This window comes from Cheilinus undulatus, linkage group 3 (assembly GCF_018320785.1).
Source record: "Cheilinus undulatus linkage group 3, ASM1832078v1, whole genome shotgun sequence".
In the NCBI taxonomy this organism is placed as follows: domain Eukaryota; kingdom Metazoa; phylum Chordata; class Actinopteri; order Labriformes; family Labridae; genus Cheilinus; species Cheilinus undulatus.
Window position 1 is genome coordinate 44154559 of NC_054867.1, and position 20678 is coordinate 44175236.

A 20678-nucleotide genomic window follows, 5' to 3' on the forward strand; every position below is an offset into this window, starting at 1 on the left:
CAAACCGCCATTTTGTTTTCCCAGAATGCTTTGTTAGGGGCTGTCAGCCAATGGCAGGCTGTTCTGACAATACATCACGGTGTGTCAAACTGCGTATGCTTAAACACGTAGATCCTCATGGAGACAGCCTGAATAGAGCATAATGGAGAGTCAGAGAGCCTGGGATGTGTCCCTCAGTGTAATGGTAATTTATTTTGATATTTAGCCGTAAAACTCACAAGAATTAGCAGGAAGAGAGAGTGCACATTACAACTCTATTTGTTGAGCCATGTTCTGAGTTCACTGTGAAGCCTAGATAATGTCCCAGTCTTCCACGGCACACTTGATCCAGAGAGTTTACGCTGGAATTGCATCAATATTCCATGTCCACCGATACCCAGCGCTCTAATTTCGGAACCAGTAACTGAATTTGAAAATGGCATTGGGACATATCTAGAAATGACCATGTAAAAATAACAATCCTGAATCAATGTGAAGCGTCGTACAAGAAACAGCAGATTAATTTTTAACTTTTTAGTTGAAAACTTTATGTTCTCTTTTACATAATTGTATACGGAAGGACCCCAAGATATGTTTACACTTTCAGACCCTGCCATCCTAACAGTATGACTTGACTACTGACTCAGATGTTTTATTTACATTTTCTAACGGTTCCATGACATTTATTTGTCAGACCCAAATCGGGATTATTTTTTGGATAAAAAGATGCTTTTTGCTTCATGTGCACCCGTTAGAAAAGGGGTGTTTGTTAGCTAGTCACTAAGTTTATATAAAGTGATTTTTCTCAATCACTTTGAACTGGACAGCTTAAAAATACTAAAGATCATGATCATCTTTCCCCAGATTTTGAAGGGGGGTAGCTGATGGGAATTTTGGGACCTTCGAAGCCCCCTCTCCCCCTTTAAATCTTTAGTTAGAGGTGTTGTCTGCAGGGCCGGGTGGGGGACAGCCGGCGTTGGCAGGGCCTGAAAGGAGCTGTCCTCCTGCTGCACGTGCCAAGTGGTGTCAGTCTGCCCCCGGCTCCCACAGCACGTCTCACCCTGCAGGCTGAAGCTACACGACCAGAATATATTAGGAAAAGCTGTTCAAACATATGGTGTCCTCTTAGACTCAACCAGAGCTTTGATTGGTTTAGGCCTATGCTGTTTGATTGTTTGTAATCTAATTTTTAAACACAACTTATCACAAATCGCTGCTGAGAAACATTTGGTTTCCTCTAATCTTGATTTAGTCTTTTGATTCTTTTAGATGTTCCATTTCTCACTTCAGAGACCACCTTAAAGTAAACATCCCCCATCAGCAGACTTTTATTCACTTTCTTGATCTCTGTTTCTCCCAGCTGAGAAATCTGAGCTGGTGACTAATCTGGATCTTAGGCCTTTAGCTTACTTTCATGTTGTAATTGATATATAACAGTATAATGGTCCTTCCCCTCAAACCAAACTCCTCTTTCTTCTTTCCCTCTCTCTTACATTCACGTTCATTCAAACCTCTGTGGTTTAAACCTCCTCTCTCTGAGACAGACGTCTGGAATGCACAGCTGCTTTCACAACTTTAGTCTCAGTACAGTAAGAATCCATCTGTGTACAGAAATATGGATATCTACAACCTCCTACTCAAAAGCTTTATACACATTTATAGAGCTGCACACCGGTGTTTATTCATCTCTCTATATATATATTTTTATGCCTCCACACTGGGAATAGCCAGGTACAGGGTGTTATGATTTTAGGTTGTCTGTTCATCCCATTCATTTTTGTGAATGGGATACCTCACCCACACTTGGACGGGTTTCTTTAAACTTTGCACAAATGTGTACTCTGACTCAAGGTTAAACGGATCAATATGGAGGTCAAGGATTAAGGCCAATAGGCTTCAAATTAGGATAGAATAGAACATGTCTATCATCAAACCTATTGAACTTAGTTGGCCACACTAACCGACATAAGAGATTGAACTGTTGCTGCTTTGAGAGAGACAAAGCCACAGTCTGCTTCTTTTAATCAAGTGAAATATGGATTTAAACACACCTTCAGTCAGGTAAGATGTTTGTTCCTGCTGCCCCTTGTATAAGTGGAAAATAGACAAGTGCTCCAGCAATTAGCCTGCCCCCTGACCTCACAATAAACTATAACCGGCAGCTGCCTGGTTTTGTGCTAGGGCAGTGGCAGGAGTTTGTTTTCTGTCACTGTGAGGTAAATTTTCCAAATCTATCAGCCACGGTGGTCTACGGATCACTTAAAGCATCATGACAGAGAAATCAGAGATTTGACACAAATTTCAGATTTCTTTTACTTGAACTTGAAGGTATAGGTCACTGGCCCTCATGTTCATCTTTTGCTTGCCTTCAGGGCATGTGAGATGTTGCTCAAAACAAGGGCATTATCTCGTACTTTGCAAAAGTGTACTCTAATTTAGAAATTTACTGTTTTTTAACGTTCAAAGTCCAAGGTTGGTGGTCCTGATTTTCATGTTTGTGTATCCAGTATCTCAAGAAATGCTTTGAATTTTCCAAGCTGTACAACATTGTCCATTCTGACTCAAGGATAAACTGATTAGATCTTATGGCTGAAATTTTAAGTTAACTGGGCCTGACGGACATTTCTTACTTATAAAAATTTTATTTCAAGAGTGAATTGTGACATTCAGTTTAAACTCTGAATAAATGTCCACTCTGACTCAGGTTGAACTGGTAATATGTTGGAGTTTAAGTTTTTGTTGTTTCCCAAGGAACATGTTGCAACCTTTCTTTCCTTATGTCAGTGGTTCCCAAACGTTCTGCTCCCCCTCACACCACCACCTCTCACCAGACACATCAACATGTAAAAATATGTAAATGCACAACAAACACAGTCAGTCACAATTTTTACAAACAAATTCCTATTTTTGTTGTAGAAGTTACTACAACATAAACCTCAACATAAAAAAATCCGAAGAACAACCACTGCCTTAAACTGAGTTTTAAAAATCAGACTCTAAAGATAAACAACTCTCTAGAATAAAAGATATTTTAAGGTTTATAAATCTGGTCCTGCAATCATTCCAGTGACTAATGTGGACTTGTTTTGTGCTTACAAGATCTTCTCAATTCTTGGGTGCAGCTGTGAAACTGCCACTCGCAGTTAATTTTTATTGTCCAGTTTTTATTATCTGCCTTTAGTCTTGATTAAGGAAACAGCAGGAAACCTTTCACACAGGTGGGATGTTGCAAAAGTAAGAGTGTGGCCAGGACTCTCATGCCTAGCCGTGGGCACTCCTTCCCCACCCCAATCCAAAATGCAGACACTGTCTTTTAATGCAACCACATCTTTGAATCTGAGGTTACATCAGTGAACTGCTCCTATTCTGCAGTGCTGGAGTCAGCAGCTGGTGCTGCTTACCCATGCCTTGTTCCACCCACTCTGTAATGACACCGTGCCCCCCTGGTGGTTCACAAGGCCCACTTTGGGAAACACAGCCTTAGGTATTGCTGTGATGGCCTGTCATGCCAGGTTTCCCATCATGCATTGTGCTGAATGACTTGATAGTTAAGTTGTTTGTTTTTATGCCTGTAGTTTGGACTTTCCTCTTAGTAGTAGGGATGTACCAATACCAGCATCTGGTATCAGTGAGGATACTGAGCATAAGTACTCACACTCGTACTTATTATGGAAGTATGTAGTCAAAGTTGGAGTCATGTCTGCAGTTTGGTGATATTTTGCCATAAACTAGGAAATTAGGAATGAAAACTTTGCACTGATAAATTATCAGGAGGTTGGATGAAGGACATCTGACATCTAAAATAAACATTTAAGAGAATTTCAAGAACATTTATGGTTAAAGTACTTATATCTGTACTCGGTATCTGTGAGTACCCAAATGTAAGTACTTTCACTCAGACTGGCCTGGAAACATGTGATATCGTGCATTGCTACATAGCAGTTGCTTGTGATGTCCATGTCAGAAGAGGATATTTCATGCACCCATGTATCATTTTGTGTTGCCCTTAGATCTGACCAAAAATGAGGAGATTTGTACATGTTTTAACCCTAACTTTACTTTTTACCTGGCTGACTGCTTTAACCAGCCCTGATCTGACACTGCAGAATGTTGCCCCCATCTCTCCTACTGAGAAAGCTGCTTCAGTATAATTAGATGTTTCTGTGCTAACTGCTTTCATAACCGTTTGCGTCTTTTAAACAGATCTTGAATGTTCTGCTGAAGCCAGTTTTGGCCTGACAACCCGCTCATGACATCAGCATGAAGTCATCACATTTGTGCCCACTCTGTTTGCTGCTTGCCGTCTTTGTCATGGGAGCAATTTGTCTGATGAATGATGTTGCCTGTTCAGAGTAATAATGTTCTTTCAGTGAATTTCCAGAAGTTTTACTGCGCTCTGCTTCTCCTGTTTAAATTTTTTGTATTATATTCTTTCAGCAAACCAAAAAAGCTTGATTTATGATGTCATCTATTCCAGGATTTTTTCCCTTTTGCACACCAGATGCCTGTGAATTTCTACTTTTCTTGTTTGTTTGTTCTCTGCGCTGTCTTTTATGCTTTAATGTTGAATTATAATCAGAAAACTTCACATCATTGGATTGTACGGGAGCTGACTGTTACCAAGGCTATCATTTATTGTATTAAAATAGAGCCTATATGTGTGTACTCTAGGATTTTGTTTTAAATTTGATTTTCCTTCTCTCCTTCCAGATCTCAGCCCCCTGATTCCCTTGAAAAATGAGTGGAGGTGTAAACATCAAAGTCATATCTCAGACTCAGAGCGACGCAGGTGTCAGCTCCTCTCTGCCTTTACCTCAAAGCACGATGCCTCTCTCAAAGATGGACCCCAAACAACAATACGGCGGCCTCTCCAATCCCAGCGCACAGTATCTGCACCCCGCCAAGAGGCGGCCTTCCTACCCTTTATCTTCTGTCTCCTCAGGTCCTGCAGAGCTGCTTAGAGGTGCAGCTTTAAAGAACCACCTGCTGCAACAGAAAGCAGGCATGCACTCTCACAGAAGCCCCGCAGCTACAGAGAGAACTGATGGGACGTGCTCGGCCTACAGCAGCCCGCAGATACCAAAGAGGGAAGCCCCGCGCTCGAAAGACACGCTCGATCTACGCACCAGCACGCTCACCCAGAAGGCTTTGAGAGACCTCCAGCTGAGACGAAACACAAACCAGAACTGGACCTTTGGGAGGTATCGCCTGAGGAGTGTGGACAATGCAACTGAAAATAACGCTCTGTGCCGAAGAGGACGCCTTCTTCACAGTAAAAGTGCAAATGGGAACGATGAGTCAGGAGTTTCTTCAGTCCGAGCGAGCAACATCCACAGAGAGCTGAGGAACATCTCCAGCCAGGATCTGAGAGGATCCAGTAACAACATGAAGCCTTCTTATCAGACTTTCAACATGCCACGACGAGCCAGTGAGCCAGGACAAGTCAACATGGCTGCTGTTGCTCCCTTCAGGTTCAGGTGAGGGCAGTGTTTCACCTTTTAAGATGTGAGGGAAGCAGACTGACTGCAGACTCATGATGCAGCATCTCATGCTGTCTCTTATAAGTGATCATTTATTCCCCACAGTGTGGATAATACATTTCAATCACACATAATCACATTTTTGTTGATTAAAAAATTGCTTCTGTCTTTTTGCCTGCAGGTTTCAGGTCCATGAGGACACAGACGCCACGCTGGATGATCTCAGTGACTGTTCATCAGACTCCATGGAGGTTTGCTGTGATGAGCTTGGTGAGTCTCTTCTTTCTTTTACAATTGTTTCCCTTTTATTGCAAAACCTAAGCCAAAAAAACTGACACAGTGAGATGGAAAAGGCAATAACTTAAGGAAAAGGCAGATTATTAGAAAAATCTCTCAAACATCTCTGGAAAGTCTCTTCGAAGCTCCTTACTCTCCAGCTCCAAACAACAGTTTCTAACTAGGTTTCTACAATAATTCAAAAGGAACCAAAATATACTTAAAGACTTTTTGAAAAAACAACCTCAGTTACAGAAAGTTGGGGCACTCTGTAAAAAGAAAATGGGTTTCTGAGATTTGTATCTTTACATTCTGTTTTGATTTACATTTTACATATTGCCCCAACTTTTTTGGAATTGGGGTTTTAGTATCTACTGATACTTGATATTTTCTTTTGAGATGCAAAAAAAAATCTTCTTCAGGCTTCTGGAAATCATCCAACTCTTTATTATGAAGAGAAAATTCTGTTTTTTTTTTTTTTTAACTCATAGATCTTAGTTTTTGGCAGTCCTCATATTTCCCACAGGTCACCCCCTTTTCTCGTCTGAACTTCAGAATTCTCTTTTAATGAATTTCTTCCATATCTTATCTTAATGGCTAACTCACAAAGGCATTTCATCATCTTTAAAAAACCTACTTATAATGTAATTCCCACAGCTCAGCCTGTGACAGAGCTTCATACAAACATTTAAGGAGTTGCAAGCCAAAAGCTTCTTGAAAGAAGCACTTCCAGTGTTACCTGACCTTTCACTGGCTGCTTATTTGTTTCTATGGCCAACATTATAATGCTTTTTATTGACAAACATGACTCTCCAGAGTGAGCACACCCCAGTTTGGGTGAAAACAGGCCTGAGTCTGAATTGCAGATTAGATCTGCAGCCCAGTGTGGCCCACTTTGCAGAACTGGCTCAAGGAGAGTCAAAGACATCTTGTCAGATGTCGCAGCATGACTATATTATTGAGTTTTTGTCACATTTTTTTTTTTGTAACATTTTTTAAAACAACTTCCCTCTATGCATATCTGCTGCAGAAATTATGAGTAAAATCACAATCTTTAGAAAGGTAACACTCTGGAGTTTCTTCACAAGCTGTCAGACTTATTAAAGCTGCTATTGGGATTGAGTAAAACAACAAAACACTTTTTTTTTCCTGTGTGAATTTGTATTGTGAAACAGAGGCCTGTAGATGATTGTAGCTGGGAGGTTTTAGCTGGAAACTCAACTGAACCAAAGCATGAAGCCTGAGCTTGTTTAGGTTCATTGATGATAACAACAGAAGAGAAATAATAAGAACTTTTCACCTGTTTTTTTCTGGAAAAGTCCAGATGTTTCAAACTAGAGACTCCAATAGGGATCAAGGTTGGCAGATGTTTTGCGATATAACATTGCTAATAATTGCCTGAAAAGAGACATTATTACAGCAAATACACTGGACTATTGAGAACAGCAACAGCAAATTTGAAATGATACAAAACAGGTCCATTGAGCTTTATGGATGTAATTATGTTTTTGGACTAAATATTTGACTGGATTAAGGTTGTGTGGACTCTTTCTGGTGCAGCAGGAATGTTTTTGATGAATTATTATGATAAGGAGAGTGTAGGAAAGCTTCTAATGGTGAGCTGTATCACTTTTATAATGGTCCGTTTGTTTGCAGCCTGACAAATGCATTAATTGTGGCTGCTGTGGAGGCTTTATCCTGGATGGTTTACATGGTCAGAATCCTGAGAATCAGAGCTTTCTGGTAGTGTGTAACATGGAAGACTTATAAGCAATCATTTTTAAAATAACTGAATAGTTAAAAAAAATCTGCCAATCTAATTTTAAGGGGGTTAAACTGGATTTTTATCTGCATTTAAACATGGTAGTCTGATTAAAATTGTATAGGGTTAGTGAATTTCTAGGAGCCAGACTCAGTCAGACCCAAACTGTGCTAGGTGTTCTGTGCATGCTTCAAAAGTTTCCATGCCGGTCTTTCACCCTAGAGTTGCTGAGCATATGAATAGGAGTTGCATTGCCTTAGCTATGGGATAGCCTGTATCACATTTGTGCCTGTAGTAAAGAGTGCAATTTGTACAAAATGTACAGAGCTGTAAAACTGACCATGTTTTCACCACTGAATGCATTGTCAGTTTACCGTTCAATAACTCCTTAGCAAAGTAAACAGGAAGAAAGTCTTCAGTCACTGGCTGAAATGGAGTGCATCACCATTCTCCTGCTGGGCATGTATACTGGGACAAGGATGATTTAAAATGCCTTAATGAGTTACAACCATATAGCTCAACTTCACCACACATATAAAAGCTGCTGTGACCCATCTAATTAGCAAAAAATCTGCTGCTGGATGAAAGCGCTTGTTTATTGTCCAGGGATCATAAACTTTAAGAGCTAAAGACCAGGCAGTCCATAAAATGCATGACTTAATCAACTTGACTTCACCTTTGTCCTTTGAAAGTTCATGCCTTTTCTTTTAATAATGCCAGAAAAAGTCTCTTTAATCTGGAAGAAAACAAACTTCCTCTCAGTTCATTGGGTTCAGTTGGTTATGCAGCACTGTTTGTCCAATTGTGTGATAATGCACCCTGTAACAGCCAGGCTTTAATATTTCTGCGTGTTGACACTGGACTGCGTTCAGCGTGGCAGTTGTTCTCACCAGAGCTTCTGCCAACTCCCAACGAACTCTTCGTCCTGTATGTACCACCTGTTATTTGCATCAGGACTTCCTGCAGTACTTCACTTCTTTCTTTATGTGCATGTGGGAAAACAAAGATTCTTGGCACAGAGCTCTTCTCTCAAATCACACAGCCCTCTTAATGCACCACTGTTTGTTAAAACTTTCTGTCTCTGGTGTGCAGTTGTGATTAAATGTGCGTCATTAAGTCTGAGTTGTGAGTGCATTAAAAGTTGACATTTGTGTTTATTCAGATGTTTAAAAAACTGCATTGTGCACATCTTTGGTGCTTAGAGACTTAGAAATATAATGTGTATATGCAAACACAGGCTCAATATTTAATCACCTAAAGGGAGTTAGTGTATCCTACTGTGCTAATGCTGATCAGTGTCAGCAAATATGAGCACAAGGTTTCAATCAATTATCTCCAGTTACATATAGATGACATAATTAAAGATTATCTGTAAATAAATGATATTGATTTAAGTCAGGAAGCAGACACTGGGGCCTCTGGGGAATCAGCTGTGGTCACAAACAGAATTAATACTTAAACATGTTTGTTGTGTGAGTTCAAAGCCAGAGATGGGAGATAATTCATCCTCAGGCAGCATCAACTCGTCCTTATTTACTTTTAAAACTGGCTGTTTGCTCACTTTTGTTCTGCTGAGACCTTGAATGCACCAAACTAACAACAAACATATTCATGTCCATCTTTTAAATGTAATAAACTGAGACATTTTAGATGTAGATGGCTGAGCTTAAAGCCACGCTATCATCTGAAGGCAGTATCAGTAAGACAACGTTGTCATGGCAAAGCTAATGTGTTCAGCAGGTATAGCATCAGCCCATGGAAACTCACAGAAGCAAAGACAGGAGGGCTCTGCAAGGCCAAAAAGGAACCTGTGCTCTTTTGCATTGCAAGCAAAGTGCAGCAAAATGTATGAGACAACTTCCATGTAAACATAGGGCTCACAATGATAAGACAGATTCAGAAATTCAGTTTTTCTGACGCATCATTTGTCCAAAATGCACATATTTGTTTTTATTATGTACAATTTATTCAAATTTGTTTAGTAAATATTAATTAACCCCAGTCTCAGTTTTTACAGTGTACGAGGATGAAGAAAAAGCTTGGGAACCACTGCTATAGGTTAAAGACAGACAAGACCAGTCCAAATGCAATCATAAAACTGAAGAATTTCTCAGGTTTTGAAATGGTTGGAAATATTTGAAGTTAATCTCTGATGGTATGGGGTTGCATTAGTGCCTATGATGTGGGCGGCTTAAACATCTGGAAGGGTACTGTCAGTGCTGAAAAGTAAGTAGATATTTTAGGGAGACATGCGCTCCCATCCAGACAGCGTCTCTAAGGAAAGCCTTGCATTCTTCAGCATGACGATGCTAAACCACATACCATATCCATCACAACAGCATAGCTCCACAATAGAAGAGTATGAGTGCTGAACTGACCTGCCTGCAGTCCAGACCTTTCACCAATAGAAAACCTTTGGTGCAGACCCAGGACTGTTGAGAAGCTAGAATCCTACTTTAGAAAAGAATGGGACAGCATTCCTCTCCCAAAACTCCAGCATCTGGTCTCTTCACTTCCCAGATGTTTACAGACTATTGTTGAAGGGATAAGAGATGCTTCACAATCATGGCCCTGTCCCTACTTTTTTACCTCCGCCAAGGAGGTTATGTGATCGGGAGGGTTTGTTTATTTGTTCGTTTGTTAGTTTGTTAGTTTGTTGGCAGCATAACTCTAAAAGCTATCGATAGATTTTCATGAAATTTTCAGGAAATGTCAGAAATGGCATAAGGAAGAACTGATTAGATTTTGGGAGTGATCTGGATCACCGTCTGGTTTCAGGGATTTTTTTAAAGGATTCTGTACTACTGGGAGATAGGGCTAATGGCAGAGGTCTGCGCTCTCCGAGTGCTTTTCTAATTTGAGATGTGTTTCTGCCATCAAATTCAAATGAGACTGTATTTTTCATAAAATGGTCAAATGTCTCAGTTTCAGCGTCTGATGTGTTGTTTGTGGTGGGGTTCATGAGATTTGAGAATCACTGTATTCTGTTTTTGCTTACATTTTACACGGTGCCCCAACTTTTTTAGAAATGGGTTTGTACATATTGTTTTAAACCCCCCTTGTTGGAGTCTACATTTTGATGCTGAAAAGGGATGAAGTTTAAGTAAAAGTGCAGCGCTGGTGCAGGGGGTTGGGGGCAAAGGCAGAGCGGAGGGAGACGGTGGATATCCTGCAGCTTGAAAAGAACATCTAAAAGGAAGGAAACGTTGTTCAGGTGACTGAGAATGACTAGAGCGTGAAATCAGTTCAGCTCCAATTGCCTGTCTGAACTAGCTCACAGCTATTGCACCATTTGCCTTACATATTTCTATGGATTCTGTTAGTGCTAAGAAATAATGGCAATCAATTAACCTTGATCAGCTTAAACTAAAAATGCCTCTCACTTAAGAGGTCTCTCCTATTAGTGAGAACTACTAATTAAACGACAGCAGGGTCTGAAGTAGTAGTATTTTATTTAAAAGTTCATTAAAAGCCGTCTTATCACTCAACACAAGGAAATTAGAGCCAGTATTACTTCATATAATTGCACTGGGCTATTATGAACCCTTTAAATGTCTTCCTTATTATCTTACTGACTGGGAGGTCTAAAAGTCTACAGACAGCATCCTCAGGGAGAGACGGACAGACACAGTGTCCCTCTGCTCAGGATGGACAGATGCAGCATGGAGAGATTGAGTGGTTTGATGGGAGGATCGGCTTTCACCTCCTTTCTGGGAGTTCCTCTTGTCCCTGCTGGATCGACATGAGGGACCAATCTAGATTTAACCAAAGAGCACTGAGATGTTTCCTTAGCAAGCTGTTGGCTTCAAGTATAAGCTAGTGGAAGATGAAAATGTTTTCTCTAATGATGGGTTCCTTTTCATAGCTAAGTTTAGATTTCTTTAAAGGAATCGTCCTGCAAGTGGTTGTAGTTTTAACTCAAGGAGATGTGCAGGACCAGAGCTGTGCAGAATCTAAACTCTGAAAATATACTTTATCTCTGCTTTCATTTTATTTCTCAGCACACGAAGGGACCTTTTTGGAGGAAAATCCATGTAACTGTTAAGATCTGTCTTCCTCCCTTAGGCTGCTCATTCCATCAAGCACAATGATTCTCTCAGATCTCTATTTACTGACTTTTGTTTAGCAATAAATGGCACATGACTTCAAACCCATTCATAAACACATTCTTTACATGGATCTTTAACACCATGCTGCTCCTCCATGTGACTATGTGCACATTAACTCTGACGTTTTCTGGGTTTTCCCCCCTTGAGCCCATGTGGAAGTCTCTCCAAAAGTTCCTGAATTTGTTGCTTTTTAACAGCTGAGCAGCCCTAAAACGATTACATGTGCTGTCCAGAGGAATATAAAACAGACAGCTGTGTAAGTGTGCTGTCATACCCCACCACTCGCACACATAAACACATACACAGTTACTCACATGGCCAGTTGGAGAGCGAGAATCGGAGCCAGATGTGAGAGAAACCAAATGAAAGATGCAACTCCACCCTCGTCTCTCCTGAGAAGTGGTTGCATCTGAACGTTTCTGCATTTAGATTCACAGGATTCACATTTTGTCTCGTTGCGGAGACATTTCTGTCCCAAACACTGATGGCAATCTGCCAGACGGGCTCCAGTAACCGTCATGGGAACAGGAAAGTCATTAGCTGTAAGGCTCTGGGGATGATGAGCTTATGTACCATTTTTTGTAGCAGATCATTCATTAAATTTTAAGACATTTGAGCAATAGAAATGTCACAAAAGTCAGATGGATTCATCCACTGGGATCCTCATGGGCTACCAGATTTCAACCCATAAAATTATTTATTCATCTTCACAAAAGGCTGTTAAAAAAGGGGATCGCCTTTTTTCCACAAGTTAATATCATCAGCTGTTTTATTGAACAAACCTCCCAATGATGATAACTGTATTTTTTTTTTCAAAAATTAAAAAAAAACTCCAAATGCATGTGGAAAATGTTCCAAATTATTATGCACAACAGAGTTTAAGAACTGAATATAGTCATTTGTTGAATTTGCAGCATTAGGAGGTTATAATTACTGAAATCAAAGCTATTTCAATCAAAAACATCTTAACAGACCGAGTTACATGTTAACATAGGAGCCCTTCTTTGATATCACCCTCACAATTCTTGCATCCATTGAACTTGTGAATTTTTGGAGAGTTTCTGCCCGAATTTCTTTGCTAGATGTTAGAATAGCCTCCCAGAGCTGCTGTTTTGATGTGAACTGCCTCCCACCCTCATAGATCTTTAACTTGAGGATGCTCCAGAGGTTCTCAACAGGGTTGAGGTCAGAGGAGGATGGGGGCCACACCATAAGTTTCTCTCCTTTTATGCCCATAGCAGCCAATGACACAGAGCTATTCTTTGCAGCATGAGATAGTGCATTGTCATGCATGAAGACAATTTTTGCTACAGAAGGCACGGTTCTTCTTTTTGTATCATGGAAGTAGGTGGTCAGTCAGAAACTCTACATACTTTGCCGAGGTCATTTTCACTCCTTCAGGGAGCCTAAAGGGGCCTACCAGCTCTCTCCCATGACTCTGCCACCTCCTTGCTGACATCACAGCCTTGTTGGGACATGGTGGCCATCCACCAACCATCCACTACTCCTCCATCTGGACCATCCAGAGTTGCACAGCACTCATCAGCCAACAAGACTGTTTGAAAATGTCTTCATGTATTTCTGGGCCCACTGCAACTGTTTGTTGTGAGCATTGGTCCCCATGATTCCAGCCCAAAACATGACTCCACCTCCTCCTTGCTGACATCACAGCCTTGTTGGGACTTGGTGGCCATCCACTAACCATCCACTACATTGTGCATTGGTTAGGTAGGAAGGTAGAAGACCAAGAACAGCCTTGTAGATAAGAATATGCCAGTGTTTAAGTCTACATGACGACAGCGAAGACCATCCCATGCCTTTATACAAAAAACAGTGATCAGTGAGGGATTTAAGGTTAGTGATGAACCTCAAAGCTCCATGATACACGATGTAAGCTATGAGATGAAGCATGCATGTACAAAACATCACTATAATCCAATACTGATATAAAAGTGGCAAAATACAGTGATATTATGAAAAAAATTGATGTATTTCCCGGCCCTACCTCCCAGTCTCGGTAGCTGAACAAATGTCTGGCAGTGAGCATGTCAATCAGTTGTTCATCAAGCTACGCTTGAATGCTTTAAGGTCCTCACCAAAATCATGGTCCTTGTTGTGGGGATCTAACAAGGTAGCAGTGCAGGAAAGTTGGCCTCAAATCAAGTAGACCATGATCTGCAGCTGTCTCCGTGTGTAAAAAGTGGTTTTGGGGCCCTTACAGAAGGGATCATGTCAGCAGCTGGTAAATTTGATGCACTGATTACTCTTGTCAGCTGTGCAACTGGAAACTTACTGCTGTGCAGTTAAAGTTGCAGAGGGATCATAGTCTGCAGCATATATTTGGTAAGAGTGTTTTTGTTCCAAAAGGCTTTACTTCATGCTAAAGATAGTCTATTATTCCCCCAGGTTGAGACACCCTTCTGCAGCCTTTTTAGCTTCATTCTGGACTGAACCTGCACAGCCTACACACGCAAGTAGGCAAGGGGAGAATGTTTAAATTGTCCCACTATTTTTCAGCTAATTTAAATTACAGTATGCATTCACAAACACAGGCATGGATAGAGCTTTTAAAAATTCTGATCTATAAAAAGAGTTTTAAGAGGCTTTTTAAAAGAAACAATGGAATCAGCAGACCCGATATTCTGGGACAGACTGTTCCAGAGTTTAGGAGTGGCTGTTGTAAATGCATGATCACCTCAGGGTTTAAAACATGACCAGCAAACCATTTAAAAGTCTAGACAATCAGAGATGGCAAACACTGGAATATGGGCACAGTAAAAAGGTTAAGTATGCTGGTGCTGATCATGTAAGGACTTATCGGTGATCAATAAGATTTTAAACTGTATTCTGCACTGTTTGTGACAGTAGCCTCGCAGTTTGTACCACTTGTAGATGTGCCTTTGAGGACTGAGTATTACCAATGAAGAGGGAGTTACAGTAGTTTAACTGAAAGAAGATTAATGTACTAAAAGTTCAGTATGTTTGGCTGTTAGCAGAGGTTTGATCTTTGCTGTTTTTTAGCTGAAAGAACTAGGACTGTACAAATTTGGTGGTATGGGAGTCAAAATGTAAATGTTGATGAAAGAGGATGCTAAGAGGTGGTTTTAATGTTTTTGTTGAGGGGTTAGATAAACTGACTTCCTTGCTAAGGTAATGAGGGGTAAGTATGAGGATCCTAGTTTTATCTGGGTTGAGATGAAGGAAATGTTGTGAATTCCAGTGAAAAACGGAGGCTAAACAGTCGTGAAGAGTGTTAAGATTGCTGAGGTTATTTGGTTTGAATGAAAATAGAGATGTGTGTCGTCAGCATAGCAGTGGTATGAGGTTTTATAACCAGACTGAAGCAGATCACGCAGAGGTAACATATAAAGAGAGAATAGAATAGGGCTGAGTTTAGACCCTTGTGGAACTCCACTTAACTCTACAGGGGAGCAGAAGAAGATGCATTATTGTCAATATGATCATTGAAATGTCAGTTAGAGAGGTAAGAGATGAACCTAAAAAGTGCTGTGCCAGAGGTGCCAACCCAGTATTAGGGTAAAAAGTAAGAAGCGGCTTATAGATCCAACAGAACTAATATTGGTATCGCGATTAGCTATAGGTGTATTGCAACCCTAATTTTCACAATCAGTGCAACACTAATAACCATATTTTTAGCAGAATCTTATCTTGACTCAGATTCAAGTTCTTTGTAATAATCCAAACTCAATCTACCAACAATCAAAAGAGCTAGCATATTAGATGATTAGCAGCCTGTTTGCACATTGTCATTAGGCCTCTGGAAAGTCAAAACAAAGTTCCTTTTTTAGGTTCTTTTGGCACATTTCAAATGAGGGGAAGGGGTTTCTTTGGCTCATCAGATGTCGTGGAGATTTCCACTGGAATGACTTATTGCTGACTTGCCTACTTGTCACTTATGTAAGAGGGAACGTGTTTTCTTATGATGTTCAAATGTGAACATTTCTCAAGAAAGGAGGCTTTCTTTTTGTTTTTGGCTTATGCAAGCTCTCAGCAAAGCTGCACTGATGAAAACATTTAAGGCTTGAAGCAAGTTTGGCTCGTTGGAATGTGTTATCCCATGGTTCATTAAGAATTTCCCAAAACCCCAAAACAAATGAGGCATTCAATGCATCATGGGAGTTAAAGATCCTCATCAGTGATCTAGAGTCAGACGGGGGAGATCTGGAACTCGTGATGAGGAGGAACAAGACGTGACATTGTTCCCAGAAACTAATTGCCAGATCAAACACCCTCACTGAACCCTGACACGCTGCAGGTGATCTACAGGCAGAATAGAAGAAGCAGTGGAGTGTGCTGTGAGGAGGAGAGTCGGACCCTCAGGGTATTGTAGCTACCAGGTCAATCATATCTGGAGGATCTGCACCATGTAGCATGCTTGGTTTCAGCCAGGCTGTGTTATGGAAAAGAGCATCTGAGTCTTGAAAAGAATAGAAATAGATGTCCTTGCAGTGAAGTTGGAGTGTTTGAAGAAAGGGTTGCTTTAGAGATGGTATTTGAAAATATTCTGTTGGCAGCTGTGTTTGTGCAGAGCTTTGAGGTCTGATGCTGATGACATGCAGGCGATGAGAGAGAGACTGGTTTCCATGGAGCAGCGCTGCATGTGAGCTCCTAAATCCTCCTGAGAGATGTCAGTGAGGAATATCTTAAACATGATTAGACTCATATGTCAGCAAAAAGAATCCCAGCTGAAAACAATATGACTGTTTCTCTAATGTAGCACATTCACGGTTGTGTTTGTTGATGTAGCCGTGTCCTCTAAAGATGTTGAAGTGTGGTTTTGGGTGTGTTTCTTTTGTACCCTGGCACATTTTGTTGCTTGTTCAGTGTGCTGAAGTGATGTCATTCATTTGGCTGAGATGCTGTTTGGATTTTCAGCCAAATTTCTTTCTTTTCCCAGGCAACCACACTGAAAAGTCCAATGAATGGAAATGCCATCATTGCTCCATTGCTACAAAACAACGAACGTGACCAATCAGTTATTAGTTGTTACATGCCTGTCTCCAGCCCTCCTGTTATCAGTGAAATGATTGAAACCAATCAGGTTTCAGAGTGAGTCACAGCTCTGCAACTGCACTAATAAAGGTAATCAATGAAAATAAACAGCAATCTCATAAACCCATATTTATTCACAATAGAACATAGACAACACATCAGATGTTGAAACTGAGACATTTGACCATTTCACTAAAATATTAGCTCATTTTGAATTTGATGGCAGCAACACACCTCAAAATAGTAGGGTCATGGCTATTTTTTATCATTGTGTTGCTTGTCAACCTTTTTTAACAACAGTCTGTAAACATCTGGGAAGTGAGGAGACCAGTTGCTGGAGTTTTCGGAGAGGAATGTTGTCCCATTCTTGCCTGATGTAGGATTCTAGCTGCTCAACAGTCCTGGGTCTTCTTTGCTGGATTTTTCGTTTTGTCTGTAAACTGCCCACGCCATAGGCACTAACTCAACCTCATACCATCAGAGATGCAGAGTTTTGAACTGTACGCTGAATACAAGCTGCATGATGCCTCTCCTCTAAAGTCTGCAGGACATTGCATTGGAGGTTTCAAAAACAATTTCACATTTTGACGCATCTGACCTCAGAACAGTTTTCCATCTTGCCTTAGTCCATTTTAAATTGGCTTCAGCCTAGAGAAAATGGCAGCGTTTCTGAATTGTGTTCACATGTGGCTTCATTTTTGTATGATACAGCCTTAACATGCATTTTCGGATCAGTGTTAACAGCCATGCAGTGGTTTCCACTACACAATCGTGCCTGTTTTTAATGCAGAGGGCCCAAAGATCCTGAGCATCCAATATTTACTATCCTTGTCCGTTATGAGAGATTTCTCCAGTTTCTCTTAATCTTTTGCTGATACTATTTATTGTGGGATATTTAAAGTCTTGCAATTTTAGACACAGTTTTTCACAAATTGGTGAACTTCTGTCCATTTGAGAAACTCCGCCCCTCTTAAATGCTTCTTTTACACTCAGTCATGTTATTGACCTGTTGCCAGTTAACTTAGTTAGTTGCAAAAATGCTCCTCCAGCTGTTTTTCATTAGTACTGCTTACTTTTTGCAGCCTTTTGTTGTCCTGTCCCTACTTTTTTTAGATGAGTTGCTGCCATCAAATTTAAAAATGAGCGAGTATTTTTCATGAAACGGTAGAATGTCTCAATTTCAACATCTGATATGTGCTTTGTGAATTAGATCTGGGTTTATAAGATTTGCAAATAATTGTATGTATGTTTTTATTTAGGGCTGAACAATTTTGGAAAATAATCTAATTGCGATTCTTTTCCCCAATATTGCAATTGCTATTTGATAAGCAATTATTCTGTAACTTTCTTTTATTCCTAAACAAGGGCTGAACAATTCTTTAAAAGTGTCTAATTCTGATGATTTTGACTCATATTGCAATTTGGATATGACTTGTTGCTTTGAAGGGTTTGTCATTCTTATATTTAATAAGAAAAAAAGTACAAAAATAAAGAAGGTAGGATTTTTTGTAGACTATTCTAAAAAAATGCGCCTGAATGATTGCATGTTATGTCATGCATAACATCTCTGCTGCAAAAAAAAAAAAAAAAAAACAAGTTTGAAACTGGTATTTTGACACAAATTTCATGTCAAAGAAATATTGCACCTTTTGCAATTTGAAAATTGCAGCAGGCCATATTGCAATTTAATCTAATTTTCGGTTAATTACCCAGCCCTATTTTTAATTACAATTATTAGCTGCCCCAATTTTTTGAGATCGCGGTTGTATTTCAGCCTAAACTGATCCTTCCTTCAGTGGTTCAAATCATGTCTTAAAGAAAGAATATTCTCCTTGTGACTCACTGGTTTTAGCATTCATTATGGGGTGCCACAAGGCTCAGTTCTTGGACCACTGCTATTCAGTATTTACATGATTCCTCAGAGTTTATTAATGCAAAAACACAATTTCTCTTACCATACCTATGCTGATGATACTCAGCTGTATGTTTCACTTCACTCTAATGATTTCACTCCTGTAGATAGTCTCGTGAGATTCATTGATGAAACTAGCCAATGGATGTCTCAGAATTACTCACAATAAACAAGGACAAAGTTGACATCTTGATCTTAGGAGCCGATTTCCATTCCATCATACTTTCCAGTCCAAGTAAACACATCTTTGTGTCTTATTGATTCTAATTTAAACTTCCAAAATCACAAACAGCTATTACAAAAATGGCATCCTCTGAAATCCTGCTATTTTGTGTATCCGTATTTCTTTTGCCTGTTTTTTTAAGAGTTTACATGTGTGTTACAATGTGCAACATTAAAAAATGGATTAACTGCACATTAAGACCATTAACTTTAGCCTGTGATATTTCTCACAGTTCCAAGGGTTTCTATTTATAGGATCACACATGGCTGATTTTAAACATATGATTTCTCCAGCTGTAAAGCTGGAATTGATATCGTAAGCAAGCTCAGACAGGATCAAGAGATAATCTGGATGCTCCAGTTGTTGCATTGTGCAGACTGTGACAGGGATGACATTTTATGCTGTGGTCTGTAATTACATATCTAAATGTATGCCTGTTCTCATTAAGAAGGCATCCAAAAACATCACAAATCATGCATCATACTGGGTGTATCGAACAGGCAACACTGTAGGTGAGGGAGGGGGAGGGGAAGAACAAAGGAATCAGAGGAGGTGGTGGGAAAACATGGTGTGTTACAGGAGGATGGTGCCCGGTTTAATATCCGCAGATGATCAGTTCATGTCGCTCTCCTGCGTTGAATATATTCAGCTGAGACCTGGCGAAGCATCTTTAAATGAAGGAAAAATGAGGGAAGAAGGAGGTGGGAGGATGGGAGGGAAGACGGAGGCGAGGGAGAGGCAGCAGAAAGCAGGGGGAGGGAAGGAGGGAGGGAGCGTTGTTGCGTCTGCCGCCGCTGTCATTCCGCTGCTGCGCGGTTCAGCGGCAGGAGGGTGTGCTGAAGGGAGGAGTGTGGAAAAAACGAAGGAAAGGAGGAAAGGAGAGAAAGGGAGTGCCGGGGCAGCACTGCAACAGCTGCAGCTGCAGCAGCCTGTCACAGGACGAAAAAGAAGAAAGAGAGGCTGCAGGATTGCCTCAGAGGAAGCATTTTTCTGTTGCTTCTTGCACAAGGGAAAAGGTTTGATAAGGAAGCCGGTTTTCTCCCCTGCTGATGCTTTTTCATATGGTCTCATGCAGGAGGAATGCTTGGAAATAGTGTGAAAGGCAGAGAAGGAGATTTGAAGATGGAAAGGACGGATGGCACAAAGGCGTACGGCCAAACAGATGGCAAAGGAGTTGGTGTGGCAGCTAAGAGGGCCAAGAGCGGAGTGCCCCAGAGCACACAGCGAGGTGAGCTAAAGGTGTACCGGGCTGGCAGCTCTGATGGCAGGATACCAGTATCCTCCAGTCTCCGCAAGCAGAGGTCCATGACAAACTTGGCTGTGCTCACTGATGCAGAGAAGAAGTTACACCTTTATGAACCAAAGTGGTGTGATGACATGGCCAAGCCCGGAGCAGGGCAGGCAAAGACCGGCAAGCCAAAGACAGCAGGGGGTGGCAGCAGCGCCGGAGGAGGTGCCCCTCTATCTCGAAACCTCTCCAAATCTGAACACTCTCTATTCCAGGGCAAACCCAAGCCCTTTAGCCCTCTGGCTGCCCCATCTGCCCTGAACAAGCAGAGCCGCATACCTCGTGGTCCTTACGCCGAGGTGAAGCCTCTCAGCAAGGCACCTGAGGATGGGAAGTCAGACGATGAGATCCTGTCCAGTAAGGCGAAGGCTAACGCTAAAAAGCCGGGTGCAGGAGCAGAATCTGGATCCAAAGGCCAGGGGGAGGAAGGGGGAGACAAACCCTTCTTGAAAGTGGATCCAGAACTGGTTGTGACAGTGCTGGGTGATCTGGAGCAGCTGCTCTTCAGTCAGATGTTGGGTGAGTAAAGAGCAGACTTGATACCGCCAGTATGTGTGGCAGCCATGTGCTACAACGTCGGCAGCACGCCCCCTTCGATTCAGCAACCACACCACACCTGCTTGATGCTGCAGAATG

The 20678-nt window shown here is 41.0% G+C and overlaps 1 protein-coding gene across 7 annotated transcripts in view; it reads left to right on the top strand.

The window, feature by feature from the left end:
- Positions 1 to 20678, top strand: part of nav1b (neuron navigator 1b) — a 163859-nt gene that overhangs the window by 61812 nt on the left and 81369 nt on the right. For 6 of the 7 annotated variants that reach the window (XM_041782722.1, XM_041782721.1, XM_041782724.1 and 3 more), the window contains 3 exons: positions 4690 to 5456; positions 5641 to 5729; positions 19830 to 20561. In XM_041782722.1, the coding sequence (XP_041638656.1) occupies positions 4717 to 5456; positions 5641 to 5729; positions 19830 to 20561 (1561 nt within the window). In that variant the 5' untranslated portion in view covers positions 4690 to 4716. The remainder of the gene's footprint in view (positions 1 to 4689; positions 5457 to 5640; positions 5730 to 19829; positions 20562 to 20678) is intronic. The other variant, XM_041782727.1, reaches the window with a different exon arrangement.